Raw genomic sequence first — 18,617 nt, 5'->3', positions numbered from 1 at the left:
AGACTGCTGTGACAATATGCAGAAAACCACGTATTCTGACAAAAGCCCACGGGGGGCGCATATGCTCAGCACCTAATGACTCCGCGGGTTCCACTAAGCCATACTCGGGCTTGGAACCGCTTTTCTTCTTCAGTTTCTATGCTGCGGCTGCAACCCAGGGCACTAGGAGACTAGCTCGCCAGGGCTACTGGCAGCCGGCTGAGCAACGTCACTGTTCCTGCAGCCACTGTTCACAGGGCCTCACACAGACCGGTGGACAGAAGGGCAACACACAACTTTAGAATTTCATGACCCAAGAAGAGCCGTGGGGCTCCCCTAGTCTGTGGCCTCCCCCATGGCCCGCGTGCCTGGGACAGCTACCCAGCTGGCACAGAGCGACTGGGCGGGAGGGAAGACGAGAGAAGGGTCCTCACCGGCTTCCCGTGCGATTCACAGGCTAGAGCAGGTTAGCAGAAAGGAAAGGTCACTTCAGTAACGGGCTCCCCGGAGGCCTCGCCGGGGAAGGGATAGCGCTGCCCCCCAGCCTGTTCCGACTGACAGCTCTGCCCGGGCTCTGGGGTGAGCGCACGCCGGGGCTTCCGGGCGGCCCTGCTGGTGCCTGCTGCGCGGGCACGGCGGCTCACAGCCCCCGGCGTCGCTCTCCAGTGTCACAGCTTGGATACTAACTTACACGGTCCCCTAAATGGAGCCGAGTTCCTAGAGGGGATTTTGCTGGTTTACCTGTTTTCATGGGGCCACACCTGTCCGCGTCGACCCCTGGCCTCGGGACAGACCGAGTACAGATTCTCTCCACGTCTCTGTGTCCAGCAGCGCGGGAGAGGCTGAAGCGCACAGGATGGGGGGACGAAGCCCCTCTGCCTGGGTTAGCATCTCAAGCCCTCACACGTCACAGCAGCGAGACTGTGGACAAGCTCTTTAACGTCCCCATTTGACACAGAAGTGGGACTAAAGGTAATTGCTAAGAAGATTAACGAGTTAACATCTGTAAAGTGCTTAGAACACGGGAAGCGCTCGGTGTCTGCTAAGTGAAAAACCAATACGCTGTCCAGCTGTCCAACAGGTAAGTGAACTTCTATAGAAGGATGTGAGGCAGGGGAGGAAAGCCCTTCTTGAACAACTTTTAGACACCCTCCGCGCTCAAGGACTTCTCCCGGGCACACCGCCCCCGCCCCAAGCCCGCCCCACGCAGCCCTGAGCAGTGCTGCCTAGGACAGGATGCCAGAGGGCCAGGGCAGCACAAAGGCTGCCGGGTGGTTTACGGTCAACTACACGACAGCCACAGCGAAACCAGCTCAGGCAGAACAAAGAAACAAAGTATTCCAGGTTGCAGCTGGCTGTCAGAAGCCTTCAAACATCTCCCTCAATTGTTTGAGGCCCTCAAATTGAAGAGAGCTCTTTGCCTCTTCAGACTCGGCAACGGAAACAGCACATTTATGTACGTGATTCAGGACTTCAAAAGCATCAGAGGCGTACTGATAACAACCAATATTAGATGAAATTCAGAGCAACCCACTTAAGATGAAAACATCTCAGATATATAACTCACGTGTAAGATTCCACGTGATGCATTGGAAAGAAATCTCCTTAATTCCTCAGAGAGACACCTCTCTACCACAGACAAAATAGGTGCTTGGGACAGTCATGCAAAAGTGGGCTACACCACACCATCCCATGAGAACAAAAATTACCAATCATCTAGACGTCTGACTTCGTGAAAGCATCAATTTACTCCTTTAAATTTTAGTGTTGTCACAGTTCTGCTTAATATCATTTGAACCTTTCAGGCCTGATTTGAGCTCTCTCTTAAGATGATAAATTCCTGAAGAACATCACTTGCCATTTCAGTAAACAAAGGATGTTGCAGCCATCTAGCCAGCAGCCACTGTGCTCTCCCAGACTGTGCACCCAGAGGGGACTCAGGATGGAGAAAAACAGGACACGGGCCCCAGAGAGCTGAGGTGCAGATCAAAGGAATGATTTCAATATGCTCAAACTCTTGCAACTTCCCATACATAGAAAAGTGCTAAATTCATTAACCTGAGATGTCTGATTTTCTTTAATAGTAATCCTTTGATGTTCCAACCACCTGGGGTTTTTTTGTTTGGTTTTTGTTTTTGTTTGGCAAAAACTCCTCTATAGGGGGCTTCCCTGGTGGCACAGTGGTTAAGAATTCCCCTGCCAACGCAGGGAACACAGGTTCGAGTCCTGGTCCGGGAAGATCCCACATGCTGCGGAGCAACTAAGCCCGTGCGCCACAACTACTGAGCCTGCTCTCTAGAGCCCGCGAGCCACAACTACTGTGTCGGCGCACCACAACTACTGTGTCCGCGCACCACAACTACTGAGCCCGCGCACCATAACTACTGAAGCCCGTGTGCCTAGAGCCCATGCTCCGCAACAAGAGAAACCACTGCAATGAGAAGCCGCGCACCGCAACGAAGAGTAGCCCCCGCTCGCCACAACTAGAGAAAGCCCACGGGCAGCAGGCAGCAACGGAGACCCAACGCAGCCAAAAATACATAAATAATTTTATATTAAATAAAACCTCCTCTGTATCCTGGCTCCTCCCTTAACCCTTCGGAGCAGTCCCTCCGAGTGATCTGAGAGGCTGTGTCCCAGGCTTAAGTATTTTGAAAAGACCTGAGTCCTTGAAGCAGTCTAGGCTACATACAGGGCACAGCACCACACACACTAAAGACGTGCAGGAGGCAGAAACAACGGAGTGCTCGGTAATTTCACCAAGTGCTGATTTGAAAGTAGGGGGATTGCGTGTGTAGGTACAGAGGCGTGCGTTTTTATGTGAATAGTGGTCTCAGATTCACTTCTCCATTATCTGTCTGATCACCCAGGAGATGTGATACCTAAGGTCATAAAATTCTGAGTCAACGAAAAGGACGCAACGGGAGGGCACTCCACAAAAACATGAACCACTCAGCCAGGGAGACAGAAGAACAAAAACAGGAAGTCTTTGCTATGGCGGGGCCGGGCGCAAGAAACTTTTCCATCAACCTTCTTTTCAGGAGAGCTCAGACTCTCCCTCCCAACATTTTGTAACATTGATTTCCTTATACATGAAGAAAACCAAGGAGTCGTTTCCAGAGTTTTACTACCTAAAAGAGAAAACGTAAGAACCTCATCACTCATTTACTTTGACTTCATTAATTTAATGAAATTTCATTCAAAATAATGGAAGTGAGCAGGGAATGGAACAAACCTTAATCCAGACTGCACCCTAGGGCCCCACTAGCTCCCATTTTAAAGAACCCGCTTTAGCAAGAAGGGGGTGGCCGCCATCCAAGCGCGCAACTTTCCGGCCGGGGGCAGCCGAGGGCCCCACGAGGTTGCGGTCACCAGCAATTCCTCCGCCGTCGCTTCAACAAGTCCCCTGCCTCGGCTCCAAAAGGCCACACCCACCACCCCGGCTCTTCGGGGGTTTTCTCTCGCTTCGGAAGACTCCCTGCTTCATCCTCACCGGCGGGGAATTTCCTTCTGCTCAGTCCCGCCATCTCACTCGCAGACCCGTGACACCTCCCTCATCCGCGTCTCCGCGCGGTCGCGCCCCGACCCGGCGGCGCCCCCGCCCCAGCCCCAAACCGCTGGTCGCCCTGACTCTGCGCCTGCGCCGCTTCAGGGACCCGGACCCCCGGGGGAGGGAGGGGAGGGGACGGGAGGGGCCGGGCGCAGAGCGCGCAAAGGGCGCTACCGGGTCCTCCCCACGCGCGAGAATCGGTAACGCGGGGGCACTGAGGGCCGTCGGAGGAGCGGGGAGGGCTGGGATGACCCCGTCACCAGGGCGCGGACGCCTTCCGCACGGGGGCTCGTGCGGGTCCGTGAGGCCGTGGTTCTCGGCCCTCAGCCTTCAGGGCTCCCGCACACGGTCTCCCGGGCGCCTCGGTGCCGCTCCCGCTCAGCCCCGCCCGGCCCGGCCCTACCTCCACGAGCAGCCCGAGCAGCAGCGCCGCCGCACTCCCGGCCAGGCGGCCCATGGCTGCGCGTCCTCCTGGTCGCAGGCGCGGGTCAGCAGCACGTCTCCTGCGAGGGGGCCAACTGGCGGGCGGGGAGCCGGGCTGAGCCGCGAAGCCCTCGCCGTGCGCGCCCCCGGCTCGGCTCGCGCGCCCCCGGCTCGCGCGCCCCCGGCTCAGCTACAGGGTGTCAGGGTCAGCCCCGCCGGAGTGCGCGCGCCAGGAGCTGGGAAATGAGTCGCGGAGGCTGGCGAATGGGAGGGGAGGGGCCAGCTGTTTCCTCCCTCTTAGGAGACCGCCCTGTCACCCCTGAATAGACCTTGTAAGGTTTTTAAAAGAAGCAGAGTCTCCGCGGAGTGAGGCTCGTTGCAGAGGGAGATACGTGAACCCGTTGTGTGCCTCCAGGTTCTTCACCGTCCCTCCCATCCCTGCACACCGTGGGGCGGTGCACCCTCCCGACGTGTGACGGCAAGGACAGCCAAAGGATGAGGAGGCAGACGGAGAATGGAAGAATCCCTGCGCCTCGCCTCTCGCTTAGATGTGGTGCTTTCATGCCCACATCCTCCTGTGCTGGCCCTGCCTGTAACTCCCCGCACAGTTGGCCCACATTGAAGCCCACCCTCCCGCTAGTAAGTTTGCGATGTCCTCGCCTCTGCTGAACTGACTTTCCTCCCCCCACTACCTCGTACCTACCATGTTTTTTTTCACAACATGGCTCAGATTCCATCTCATTTATGCAGTTATTCAACAAGCATTTATTGAACTTGTAAGTTGTACCAGACCCTGAGCTGGAGAGCCAGTACATAGAGGGGGGCAAGAAAACTCTGCCTGGTGTCTAAAGGAAGAGATAGTCACTTACACGAATAGGATGCAAAGTCCTGACTGCACAGACCAGGGGCTACAGGATAATAAAGGACACGAACCTACCGGTGACTGGAGGTGAAGGGAGGGGTCAGGGAAATAGATGTTACCTAACGCATGTCCCAAACGCCTTCCAGCCTTCAACATATGTACTCATCTGATGACTATAAAACATGCACCACCAGACCACACCTGTTGGAACCAGAACTTGCAAGTCAAGCAGAAAAGATGCTCGGTGGCCTTCACTGTCATGGTAATACACTATCAGACAAGACCACCAAGGGTCCTGCCTGGGATTTTAGTAACTTTGACTTACTATTTTAAATGAGGGCATTTTATTACTCTTTTAAGGGTAGAAGTTAACTTGTAGAGAACCAAACAAGCTTTGTTGTGTAATAGAGTTGCAAATTTTTTCCTCCAGTGGTGATGTAAATGATTTTATCTGGTAAAAATGTAAATGAACCTCTGCCAGCTCAGAAGGTTAACCAGGTTTCTGCTTGATTTATCCATCTCATCCCAAGAGTTTCCTTTTTTCCTCTTTTTCACTGGCTATGTATACATAGTCAGTTGCCTGCATTCTCCTTTGAAGCAGCTTTGTCATCCTCTGGTTCCCTCATTAATGGGTTGTTGACCAGAAACAAATAAGGCTGCCAGTTATTTCTACGGCAAAGATGGGTTTATTTGGGATCCTTCACGCAAGTTTGTGTGCCCAAAGCGCGGTGAGGCCAAACAAACTAAAACATCGGAGTTTGGAACAGAGAAAGGTTTATCGCAAGGCCATGCAAGGAGATGAGGTGACTCATTCCCTGAAAAGCCTTGAGCTCCCCGAAGGGTTTCGGCAAAGCATTTTTAAAGGCCAGGACGGGGGTGGGGGTGTCGCAGGGTAGATGATCAGCCTGTGCACAGTTCTCTGGCTGATGGTGAGGCAGCAGGGTGGTGTCACAGGGGTTAACATGATCAGTCCTGAGGCTCCAGGAGGCCTGGGGCTATGTGCTCATGTGCATCAAGTAGTTCTTCCTTTTGGCGGGGGAGGGGGGTAGTGTTTCACATCTGCAAAACCACTCAGGAAATATGCATCCCATACTATTATCTAGGTACTTCAGAGAGGAACTAAAGCAGAGGGTACGGGGGAAGGCCTGTCCCCAGAAGGCCCCATAGGGTTCTGCTCAGTTACAAGATCAGCAGAGAACTACAGTGTGAGGTATAGGACCATGGCTAGCCACACGCAAGGCCCAGCAGGCAAAAGAAAGGCTGGGGAACTAAGATCCTGCAAGCTGTGTGGCATGGCCAAAGTAAAATTTAAAAATTAAAAATAAAGAGTACACTTTTATAGAGGGGAAAAGGAAGTTGGTGAAACCAAGCAGGACCCTATGGGGCCCTCCCGAGTACAAATCCTATCTGTTTCCCCCATTTTTTGTTTGTAGGAAAAAGGCCTTAGCCTCCTTTAGGGTCCTGAATACCAAAGGGCAGATTCAAACAATTGCTAATCAGGGAATGTGGAAACAAAGCAGGAGCAATCAAGAAACAATAGTACAGTGATTAAATCAGGGTGTGGGTTCCTCCTCAACGCATATACATAACAAGGTCTTTGAGTTCTTCTGCAGGAGCTACGGCCCCCAGCCAGGTGGAGGATGGTAACTTCAGGCTGAGCCCAAGGTTCCTGGAGCACCGCCCTGTTACCTCACCACCAACCAATCAGAAGAAAGTCACACACCCTGCAGCCCTCACCCCAAATTTTGCCTGTAAAAACCTCTCTCCGAAAAGTCTAGGAGGTCAGGTTTTTTGAGCATGACCTGCCCATTCTCCTTACTTGGCCCTGCAATAAACCTTTCTTTGCTCCAAATTCAGACATTTTGGTTTGTTTGGACTCATTGTGCATTGGACACACGAGCTTGTGTTCAGTAACACTGGGACGGCTAAAGTAAAGAGTCCGTTGTGTCTTTCTGCCTGAGTCCTTTCCCAGAAAGAAGAGGAGTCTTTCTTCTTCCTGCTGGGCTCCGCTATCATCACAGGCTGTGAGAGCTCTCCTTCCGGTCTCCCCACTCTATTTAATTGAGCTTTCTGTTTATTAATTTTTTACATTTACCCCTTTTGATCAAGATCTTTTTTGTGACAGCATTGCTAATGAATAGCTTTTCTAGTTTCAGTGACTTTTTATCCCTTACTGTTAGGAAGAATCTTTCCTGGGTGCAGTGCCTCACATCAGAGGGAAAGTACACAGATTGGAAACCTATCGAGGTCACATTCAAGGAACAAGGAGCAGTAGGAGGGAGAACTCTCAGGCACTTTATCTAAAGTGCATCTGTTATCAAGATCATAGACATTGGAGATCATCTGAAGTGTTATGTCATCATCAAAGGTTTAGCTACAAACTTGTAGCAGGCCTGGTCTGATTGTCTCGGGAAAGTTGTCTCATCAGATGTCGTCTGCTTCAATTCTGGTAAATCAGGTCACCAGATGATGTACAAGTCCAGTCAGGGTTTGATGCTATGTTTAGGTGTGTCATGTGAATCCACAGGTATTTTCCTTGGAGTTTTGGCAGAACAAGGGTTGGTTAGCAGCACCTGATAGGGGCCTTTCCAGTGAGGTTGAAGAGACTCCTTCTGGAGGTGTCTTTTCCAATTGACAAAAGCTCCAGGTTGCAAGGTGTGACGCTTAAGGTCTTTATCTCCTGAGAATGCACTCTAAAAAGATTGCATACCCCAAAGATGGTTGTTTTTAATAGAAACAATTAGGCCTTTGCAATATTGGAGGAACTCTTATCAGTTGTGGGTGAAAAGAGGCAGGAGCCAAGTACATGGGGCATCCTGTGACTATGTCAAAGGGTGAGAGTTTATGAGTTCCCAAAGAGGTGGATTTAGAAGGACCAACAGCAATACTTGTGACCAATCTATTGGGAGCGTCTCTACAAATCTTGCCAGTTGAGTCTTAATGGTGCCATTAGTGCATTCCACTAAACCAGAGGATTGGTGTGGTAAGCACAGTGAAAGTGTTGTAAAACCGGCCAAACAGCATAGCCTTGTCAAAGCACCTGGCCAGTAAAATGGGTTCCTCCATCATTATGAAGTTCGAGGGGAGCTCCCCAGGTAGGGATAATCTTTTCCTCTAGCCAGTTTTTCTAAATTATCATTTGGGAAGATATGCCTTTGCACTATGAAAGTGGTCTGACTGCTGTTGATCCCTTGAAGGGCAACGTTCTTTGCAGAAATGTCGGCAAGGTGATTTCCCTTAGCTTCCAGAGAATAAAGTTTAGAATGCCCTGGAATCTTACTGATAGCTTAAACAGCAGATAAAAGTATTGCATTCAACACTTCATTTTAGATTCTATTTCCACTGGAAGTAAGGAAGCCACATTGCTCCCACAGCATTTCAAAATCATGAGGTACTCCAAAAGCATATCTATTATCAGTATAAATATTGGCAGTTCTGCCCTTAGCTAAAGTATAAGCTTTCGTAAGAACATGTAATTCAGGCTGTTGGGCTGAAGTAGCCATAGATGAAGTTGCTGCCTCAACAACATCAAAAGGAGTGGCAATAACACACCCAGCGCGATATTTGCCACTGTCATCATCGGTGAACCATGAGAAGTCTATGTTACCCGGTGGAATTTCCTGTAGATCTTTACAAGGAGTCAGGAGGTGTCCCGTCAGCATTAAGCCATCAGTACTGTCAGTGACAGAGGGGAGAAGAGTAGCAGGATTAAGGTTATTACAATGTGAAAGAGCTGTGGGGGGAGCTGGTAACATAAAGACTTCATAGGAGTGAGGCAGCTGGCTGAGCAATGTTGAGTGTCATGACAATTCAGGGGAGCTTCTACTGCATGAAGTACAAAAACGGCCAAGAGGGGTTCCACAATTTTCTTGGCGGCCTTAACCGAAAGGGCAGTGGCTGGAATGGCTCTAAGCGAGAACCAAGGCCACAGGATTCAGCTGCTGCCTATAATGCCCTATGAATCAATGGTGGGCCCCCTGTTTTGGGTGAGTGTCCCAAGGTCACTTCCTTCCTTTTCATATATAGTCCGAAAAGGAAAAAGGGAGTCTGGTCATTGGGATGCCCAAGGGTAGGTGGATTCATCAGGGCCTTTACGGCCTTGAAGGCTGTGTTGTTCGGTTCTTCCCACAAAATTGCATGGGCTTGTTACTGTTGAGTAGAGCATACGGAGGTTTGGCCATAACAGAGAACTTGGAATCCAATTTCGGCAGTAACCTGAGAAAACCTCCCCGTTGGGGCTTAACTTTGGGGTTTGGGGAAACTTAGGGCACCATGAAGTCTATCTGGATCTAAGTATAGCCTTGTTCTGTTATCAGATGCCCTAAATATTGAACCTGGGTTTGGGCAAACTGCATTTTTCTTTGGCGATCTTATGTCCTTTTACGGTTAAAAGCTTCGGCAAGTGGATGCTTTCTTCCTGTGAGGAGGCTTGAGAAGGAGAGCAAAGAAGCAAATCATCTACACATTGCAGCAAAGTAGAACCTCTAGGGAATTTTTTGTCATTCAGGTTAGCCTTCAGGATTGGTGAGAAATAAGAAGGACTCTCAGTATAACCCTGAGGCATTACTGTCCAGGTGAGTTGTTTTTCTTCCCAAATGAAGGCAGAAAGGTATTGGCTAGTTCATCAACCAGAATACTAAAGAACGCACGTCGTAAACCAATTCCTAATCTGAGGATTAGGAACAACAAGGTGTTAAAAAATAAGTTGTTATGTCTTCCCTAGTGGCGCAGTGGTTAAGAATCCGCTTGCCAGCGCAGGGGATAGGGGACCGAGCCCTGGTCAAGGAAGATCCCGCATGCCGCAGACCAACTAAGCCCATGTGCCTCAACTACTGAAGCCCCCACGCCTAGAGCCCGTGCTCCACAATAAGAGAAGCCACCGCAATGAGAAGCCGGTGCACCGCGACAAAGAGTAGCCCCTGCTCTCGGCAACTACAGAAAGCCTGCGTGCAGCAACGAAGACCCAACACAGCCAAAAATAAATAATTTTTTGTTAAAGTTGTTTATTGCTTGGAGGTCCTGGACAGACCTCCACCTGCGGTCCTTAGATTTTCTTGCCAGTAAAATGGGGGTGTTACAGGGATTAGTGCAAGGGAATATGAGGTCTTGAGCCTTGTAATCTTCTATTATGGCCTTTATACCTTTAAGGGCTTCTTTACTTGTAGGACATTGATTAAGAGGATTTGAGGGGTCGGCTGGAGATTTTTGCCCATAAGGAGGGTGGTAGCTGACTCAATAGGGACAAATGATCAGTGTTTCCAGAATCAGCTCTGGTACCATCAGAGATGGGACAAATAAAAGATGTCAAAGGGTCATTTAATTCATGTGGTGGGTACTTTGATGACCACTGTCCATTTCTAGAATCATTTTCCCCTTTGGGGAGAGATAAATTCCGGGAGAAAAGGGTGTGTCTCTCTCAAAGGGCCTCAATAAAGGGGATACGTTCAGAGACAGGAACCTCTTGAGGTTCATTAGCGATCCCCACGGTTTGAACGGTTTTAGTCCTCTGATGCAGGGGCTGCTTTATAGTACTGGGGCTGAACACCGGAAGTGTGGCTCTGGGGTCAATTCGTACTGGAAGAGATTCATCCCCCATCTGGAGAAACGTTTCTCCCAGCCAATTAAGAGGGAGAATTGGGAAGAGCCCCGTCTACGGAGCCCCATCTTTGAGAACTGGGAGTACGTGAGAAAGGCTGGTTAGAGGGCTGCAGGTACCTGAAGAGTTTGAATTTGTAACAATTTCTTTTCCAATGTCCTGGCTCTGTGCAATAATAGCAGCAACAAATAGGAAGGTTTTGGTGGTGTTTAGGGGCCTTCATTTCCTGGAGTTGAAGGTTATGAATTTTAGCAGTCTTCCTTTGAGATGACTCATCTGGAGTGTGAGAGGGCTGGTTTGCCAGACTAACCAAACCTGGAGTGGACATATAGTTTCCCTTTCCATCCTGGTCCTTTTTACTAAGAAGGGAAGGCTCCTGGTCTGGCCAATTAATAAGCATAGAGTTACGAGCTACTCAGTGGAGTCAACGTCTGGAAGACCAGACTTTTTTCTTTCTTTCTTTCTTTTTTAATTCTTTTTCAAATTCTTTTCCCATTTAGGTTGTTACATAATATTAAGCAGAGTTCCCTGTGCTATACAGTAGGTCCTTGTTGGTTATCCATTTTAAATATAGCCGTGTGTACATGTCAATCCCGAACTCCCTAACTATCCCTCCCCTCCCTTCCCCCCGGTAACCATAAGTTTGTTCTCTACAGACATTTCTTTAAAAACAACCTGAACTCAATTATAATATTCATGAACAGGTTCATCAGACTTTTGTGCACAAGACTGAATTTTGTTCCAACCAACAGACTTTGGAAAAGCCCTAGGCATTGCTCAGTGAAGTCATCTAGCGATTGCCTGAGCCTGACTGTATAATAAGTTAGCCTATTATAGCCAAGAGGGTTGGCCTCCCAGTTGTAACTCTAGAGATCTTTCAGGATTTTCCCAGTTAGTGGTTTTCACCCAGTGCTGGGCCTGCCCTTCGCTGACAAGCATACGAACAAGAATAAGTCAGTGAAACCAGGCTGATACGTTTGAATGACTGTATTGAATTCCTCCGCAAATTTACGAGGATCTGCATTACTCTGGGAAATTTCTGACTGGCTCACGATTCAGCTTTAGTCCAGGGAGTGTAAGAAATTAAGAGTTTAGCCTTGGGATCCTCAGAAGGCGTAATATTAAAGGGACAGATTCTGATAGTTTCAGAGGCGAAGAGAGTTTCAGAGAAAAGTAGAAGTTTGGTGAGAGCATTAGTGTGAGGGAGCCGAGGGTATAGAGGAGGCATAGGCAGCATAGAAGAGAAGGAGGAAGATGGTGCTGAAGGTGGAGTCTGAGTCCAGGAGGGGAGAGAGAGGCAGGAGAGCCCAGGACGCAAAACCTGAGAAAGAGACCAGGAAGAAAGGCCTGCGGCTTCAGGAGCCCTTGGATCTTTTCTTTAATCATTTGTTTGCCCCAGTTAATCTTCCTTATTTTGAAGAGAGGCCATTTTAGACCACTGATAACCTTGGGAAGCCTCAAAATTCCAATCAAAATAAGCATTCCACCCAGTTCTGGAAAATTTTGATCTATTGTAGTCCAGTTTAGTTTTAAGGAAATTAAGCTTGGAGATTTCAAAAGTTTCCCATAGTGGCCACTGATATTCTAACTTGCCTTTGGTCCCATCAGTCCATTTAGTTAGAAAGGCACATGAGGAAGAATGGTGTGTTTTGGGGTGTCTGTGAACTTATGATTTTAGGCAGCCTCTCTGCTAATGGGTGGTGTTGTGTTCCTGTCTTGCTAGTTGTTTGGCATAAGGTGTCCATCACTGTAGCTTGCTGGTCGTTGAGTGGAGCTGGGTCTTAGCGTTGAGATGGAGATCTCTCGGAGAGCTTTTGCCGTTTGATATTACATGGAACTGAGAGGTCTCTGGCGGACCAGTGTCCTGGAATCGGCTCTCCCACCTCAGAGGCACAGGCCTGACACCTGGCCGGAGCACCAAGACCCTGTCAGCCACATGGTTCAGAAGAAAAGCGAGAAAAAATGAAAGAAAGAAAAAAATTAAATTAAAAAGTTACTAAAATTTTAAAAATTATTAAAAATAAAAAAATTTTTAAAGTAATAAAAACAAAGAAAGAAAGAAGAGAGTAACCAAGCCAAACAACAAATCCAACAATGATAACAAGCACTAAAAACTATACTAAAAAAAAAAAAAAGAAACGGGCAGACAGAACCCTAGAACAAATGGTAAAAGCAAAGCTATACAGACAAAATCACACAACAAAGCATACACATACACACTCACAAAAAGAGAAAAAGGAAATACATATACATATATATAAAATAAAAAGGAAGAGAGCAACCAAATCAGTAAACACATCTCCCAATGATAATACACTGTAAATACTAAACAAAGATAAATATAAAACCAGAAACAAATTAGATGCAGAAAGCAAACCCCAATTACACAGTTACTCCCAAGGTCCACCACCTCAATTTTGGGATGATTCGTTGTCTATTCAGGTATTCCAGAGATGCAGGTACATCAAGTTGATTGTGGAGATTTAATCAGCTGCTCCTGTGGCTGCTGGGAGAGATTTCCCTTTCTCTTCTTTGTTTGCACAGCTCTTGGGGTTCAGCTTTGTATTTGGCCCTGCCTTTGTATGTGGGTCGCCCTCTGGTGTCTGTTCTTCACCCAGACAGGAGGGGGTTAAAGGAGCAGGTGATTAGGGGGCTCTGGCTCACTCAGGCTGGGGGGAGGGAGGGGTACGGAATGCGGGGCAAGACTGCAGTGGCAGAGGCCGGCGTGACGTTGCATCAGCCTGAGGTGCACCATGTGTTCTCCCGGGGAAGTTGTCCCTGGATCACGGGGTCCTGGCAGTGGCGGGCTGCACAGGCTCTCGGGAGGGGAGGTGTGGATAGAGACCTGTGCTCGCTCACAGGCTTCTTGGTGGCTGCAGCAGCAGCGTTAGCGTTTCACGCCTGTCTCTGGTGTCCGCGCTGAGAGCCACGGCTCGCACCTGTCTCTGGAGCTCGTTTAGGCAGTTCCCTGAATCCCCTCTCCTTGCACACCCCGAAACAATGTTCTCTTGCCTTTTAGGCAGGTCCAGACTTTTCCCAGGACTCCCTCCCGCTAGCTGTGGCACACTAGCCCCCTTCAGGCTGTGTTCATGCAGCCAACCCCAGTTCTCTCCCTGCGATCTGCCGGCCCCCACCCGCCCCCGCGGGTGAGCAGCCAAGCCTCTCGGGCTGGTGAGTGCTGGGCGGCACCGATCCTCTGTGCGGGAATCTCTCTGCTTTGCCCTCCGCACCCCTGTGGCTGCGCTCTCCTCTGTGGCTCTGAAGCTTCCCTCTGCCACCTCCTCTCTCTGCCAGTGAAGGGGCTTCCTAGTGTGTGGAAGCTTTTCCTCCTTCACAGCTCCCTCCCAGAGATGCAGGTCCTGTCCCTCTTCTTTTGTCTCTGTTTTTTTTTTTTTTTTCTTTTTCCCTACCCAGGTATGTGGGGAGTTTCTTGCCTTTTGGGAAGTCTGAGGTCTTCTGCCAGCGTTCAGTAGGTGTTCTGTAGGAGTTGTTCCACATGTAGATGTATCTCTGATGTATTTGTGAGGAGGAAGGTGATCTCCATGTCTTACTCCTCTGCCATCTTGAAGGTCTCTCCGACATCTTGTTAATTGTTTTGCGGTTATTTTTCTAGTTCTTTGTTGTTCCTTCTTCTTTTACTCTCTTCACTTGTGATTTGATGATTATCTTTTGTGTTATGTTTCAATTTCTTTCTTTTTTGTGTGTTTATCTATTATAGATTTTTGGTTTGTGGTTACCATAGGATTTATACATATAGAAAAACAAAAAAGATGTATATATATACATTATATTTATTATATATGTGATTTTTAGTTGCTGATCCCTTAAGTTCAAACGTAGTTCAACAATCTGCATTTTTACTCCATTCTCACCACACGTTTACTGTTTCTGACATCATATTTTACACCTTTTTGTTTTGTATATTCCTTAACTACTTATTCTGGATAAAGATGATTTGACCCGTTTTTCTTTTAACTTTCCTACTAGTTTTGTGAGTGTCTGATCTACTACCTTTACTATATGTTTGCCTTTACAAATGAGATTTTTCCTTTTGTAATTTTCATATTTCTTGTTGTAATCATTTCTGTTTAGAGAAGTCTCTTTAACATACCTTGTAAAGCTGGTTTTGTGGTGCCAAATTCTTTTAGCTTTTGCTTCTTTGTAAAACTTTTGATCTCCCAATCAAATCTGAATGAAAGCCTTGCTGGATAGAGTATTCTTGGTTGTAGATCCTTTCCTTTCATATTGTGCCACTTCCTTTCTGGTGTCCAGAGTTTCTACTGAAAAGTCAGCTGATGGTCTTTTGGGAGTTTCCTTGTAAGTAACTAGTTGCTTTGCCCTTGCTGATTTTAATATTCTCTATTTATCTTTATTTTTTTGCCATTTAAATTACAGTGTCTGATGGTGTGGTCATCTTTGGGTTGATCTTGTTTGGGATTCTATGTGATTCCTGGACATGGAGTGTGTGTTTTCTTTTCCAGGTTAGCGAAGTTTTCATCTATTACATCTTCACATATCTTCTCTGCTCTTTTCTCTTCTCTTTCTTCTTTTTTTTGGGATCCCTATAATGTGAATGTTAGTACACTTGATGTTGTCCCACAGGTGTCTTAAACTGTTCTCATTAAAAAAAATTATTTTCTGTTCAGCTTGAGTGAGATCCACTACTCTGTCTTCAGTTCACTGATTCATTCCTCTGTATCATCTAATCTACTGTTGATTCCTTCTAGTGAATTTTTAATTTCAGTTATTGTATTCTTCATCTATATTTGGTTCTTCCTTATAGTTTCTAACACTGTTAGAAACTTCTAACTTCTCACTGTGTTATCCATTCTTCTCCCACATTCTTTGATCATCTTTATGATCATTACATTGAATTCTTTGTAGGGTAGATTGCTTATCTCTACTTAACTTAGCTCTTTTTCTGGGGTTTTACCTTGTTCCTTTGTTTGAAACATATTCCTCTGTCACCTCATTTTACCTAATTCTGTTTTTATTTCTACGTATTTGGTAGGTTGGTTATGATTCCTGAACTTGGAGAAGTGGCCTTATGTAGGAGACATCCTATGAGGCCCAGCAGCACTCTCCCCTTTAGTCACCAGAGCTATATGCTCTAGGTGTGTCCTCTATGTGGGCTGCACAGGCCCTTCTGTTACGATAGGCTGACTATTGTGAGCATGCTGGTTGGTGTGGCTGGTCTCTAGTCCTATTGGTTGCCAGACCCTGATTAGTATGAAGTTTGTTCGTTGCTGGTGGGTGGGGGCAGGTCCTTTCACATCTGTCTGCATGGTCTAGGGAGTCTCAGTCCTGGTACCAGCCTGCTGATGGATGGTACCATAGCCTGGGGGGTCCTGAGGCAGTGTCAGCCTGCTGGTGGGTGGGATCATGGCCTGAGGGTGTCACAGGGATGGTGTTGGCCTTCTGGTAGGTAGGTCCAGATCTTGGGGTGGCTGTTTGTGGGGCTCCATGGGTCCTGGAACTTGTGCCAGCCCAATTGTGCATGGGGGCGTGTCCTGGGCCCTGTGGTGGGTGCGGCTGGGTCTCAGTGCAGCAGGGGGCTTAGAGGTTCAGCAGCAGCTAGTCTGCTGGTGGGTGGGGCTGTGTCACTGTCTGCCTAGTTGCTTAGCCTGGAGCATCCCATGACTAGTGCCAACAGGCCGATGGGCAGCACCGGGTCATGATGTTAATAGGCTAGAGGGAGGATTGCAAAATGGTGCTTGCCAGCACCAGTGTCCTTGTGGTAGAATGAGTTCCCAGTAATGACTCTCACCAGTATCTATGTCCCCAGGGTGAGTTCCAGTTGCCTCCTGCCTCTGTGGGAGGCTATTAAAGGTCAGCAGGTGAATATGAGCCAGGCTCCTTTCAAATTACTGTTTCTGCCTTGGGTCCTGGAGCATGTGAGATTTTGTGTTGCCCTTTAAGAATGGAGTCTCTATTTCCCACAGCCCTCTAGTTCTCCTGAAAGTAAGACCTGCCAGCCTAAAAACCAAATGTTCCAGGGGCTCATCTTCCCAGTGCAGAACCCCTCAGGCTTGGGAGACAGATGTGGGGCTCAGATCAATCACTCCTTGGGGAGTACCTCTGCAATTGTAATTATCTTCCTGTTTGTGGGTCTCCCATCCTGAGGTATGTGTCTTGACTATACCGTCTTTCTGCCCTCCCTACCTGTCTCAATGTGGTTCCTTCTATATATCTTTAGTTGTATCAATTCTTTTCTGTTAGTCTGCATGTTGTTCTCATTGATAGTTGCTCTGCAAATAGTTGTAATTTTGGTGTGCCCGTGGACGTGGTGAGCTTAGTGTCTTCCTACTCTGCCATATTGGCCACTCCCCGCTCCTTTTTAATTTTTTCATTGACACATTTGTTATTCAGTAGCATGTTGTTTAGTTTCACATATTTGTATTTTTTCTAATTTCTTCTTGTAATTGATTTCTAGTTTCATACTGTTGTTGGAAAAGGTGCTTGATATGATTCAATCTTGGTAAATTTATTGACTTGTTTTGTAGCCTAACGTGACCTATCCTGGAGAATGTTTCATGTGCACTTGAAAAAACGTGTATTCTGCTTTTGGATGGAATGTTCTATATATATCTGTTAAGTTCATCTGCTCTAATGTGTCATTTAAGACCACTGTTTTATCATTATTGGTTTTCTGCCTGGATTATCTGTTTGTTGGTGTAAGTAGGGTATTAAACCCCTCTACTAATATTGTGTTACTGTCCCTTTAGTTCTGTTAATATTTGCTTTATATGTTAAGGTGCTTCTATGTTGGATGCATAAATGTTTACATATCTTATATTCACTTGTTAGATTGACCCTTTTATCATTATGTAATGCCCTTCTTTGTCTTTTGTTGCAGTCTTTGTTTTTTTTTGTTTGTTTTTTTTCTTTTTCCGGTACGCGGGCCTCTCACTGCCGTGGCCTCTCCCGTTGCGGAGCACAGGCTCCGGACGCGCAGGCCCAGTGGCCATGGCTCACGGGCCCAGCCGCTCTGCAGCATGTGGGATCCTCCCGGACCGGGGCACGAACCCGTGTCCCCTGCATCGGCAGGCAGACTCTCAACCACTGCGCCACCAGGGAAGCCCACAGTCTTTGTTTTAAAGTCTATTTTGCCTAATATGAGTATTGCTACTCCAGCTTTCTTTTCTTTTCTATCTGCATGGAATATCTTTTTCCATCCCTTCACTTTCAGTCTATGTGTCTTTAGATCTGAAATGAGTCCCTTGTAGGCAGCATATAGACGGGTCTTGTTTTTTTAATCCATTCAGCTATTCTGTGTCATTTGATTGGCGCATTTAGACCATTTTTATTTAAAGTAATTATTGATAGATATGTACTTATTGTCATTTTGTTAATTATTTCCTGGCTGTTTTTGTAGTTTTTCTCTGTTCCTTTCTTCTCTTGGTTTCCTTTGTAGTTTGATGGATTCTTTAGTGTTACGTTTGGATTCCTTTCCGTTTATTTTCTGTGTATCCATTGTAGGTTTTTGGTTTGTGGTTACCATGAGGTTTATATACATAGCTCTGTATATATAGCTGTTTAAGCTGATAGTCACTTAAGTTTGAAGGCATTCTAAAATCGCTACTTTTTTTTCACTAACCCCCACCATGTTTTATGTCTTTGATGTCACATTTTACATCTTTTTATTTTGTGTATCCCTTAACTACTTATTGTAGTTATAGTTGATTTTACTACTTTTGTCTTTTAACCTCCATACTAGCTTTTAAAGTGGCTGGTCTGCTGCCTTTACCATGTATTTGCCTTTACCAGTGAGATCTTTTTTCTTCCACATGTTTTAAAATTTCTAGTTGTGGTCTTTTCTCATCTGCATAAAGAAGACTTTAGTACTTCTTGTAAAACCACTTTATTTATGTTGAACTCCTTTAGTTTTTGCTTCTCTGGGAAATTCTATCTCTCCTTCAATTCTGAATGATAATCTTGCTAGATAGAGTATTCTGGGTTGTCTTTTTCCTTTCAGCCTTTTAAATATATCCTGCCACTCCCACTGGCCTATAAACTTTCTGCTGAAAAATCAGTTGGTAGTTTTATGGGAGTTCCTTTGTGATTAGTCATTTTTTTCTTGCTGCCTTTAAGGTTCTCTCTTTATAACATATGCCTTTTTTTTTTTTTTTTTTTTTTTTTTGCGGTACGCGGGCCTCTCAGTGTTGTGGCCTCTCCCGTTGCGGAGCACAGGCTCCGGACGGGCAGGG

General features: G+C 47.0%; 1 protein-coding gene and 1 long non-coding RNA gene across 3 annotated transcripts in view; one reads left to right on the top strand and one right to left on the bottom strand.

The window, feature by feature from the left end:
* VOPP1 (VOPP1 WW domain binding protein) overlaps positions 1–4,237 on the bottom strand; it is a 115,744-nt gene extending 111,507 nt beyond the window's left edge. Inside the window, exon 1 of one of the 2 annotated variants that reach the window (XM_024115082.3) lies at positions 3,933–4,237. In XM_024115082.3, coding sequence (XP_023970850.1) covers positions 3,933–3,986 — 54 coding nt within the window. In that variant the 5' untranslated portion in view covers positions 3,987–4,237. The remainder of the gene's footprint in view (positions 1–3,932) is intronic. The other variant, XM_024115081.3, reaches the window with a different exon arrangement.
* Positions 3,690–8,253, top strand: LOC112061945 (uncharacterized). The gene is made up of 4 exons (XR_002890451.3): positions 3,690–3,729; positions 4,368–4,591; positions 4,961–5,076; positions 6,428–8,253. It is a non-coding gene; the product is annotated as an uncharacterized lncRNA (long non-coding RNA).
* The last annotated feature ends 10,364 nt before the right edge of the window (positions 8,254–18,617 follow it).

This window comes from Physeter macrocephalus, chromosome 5, assembly GCF_002837175.3.
Source record: "Physeter macrocephalus isolate SW-GA chromosome 5, ASM283717v5, whole genome shotgun sequence".
Lineage (NCBI taxonomy): Eukaryota > Metazoa > Chordata > Mammalia > Artiodactyla > Physeteridae > Physeter > Physeter macrocephalus.
Note: the sequence above shows the minus strand (reverse complement) of the source record. Positions and strands in the feature narration are given on the sequence as shown.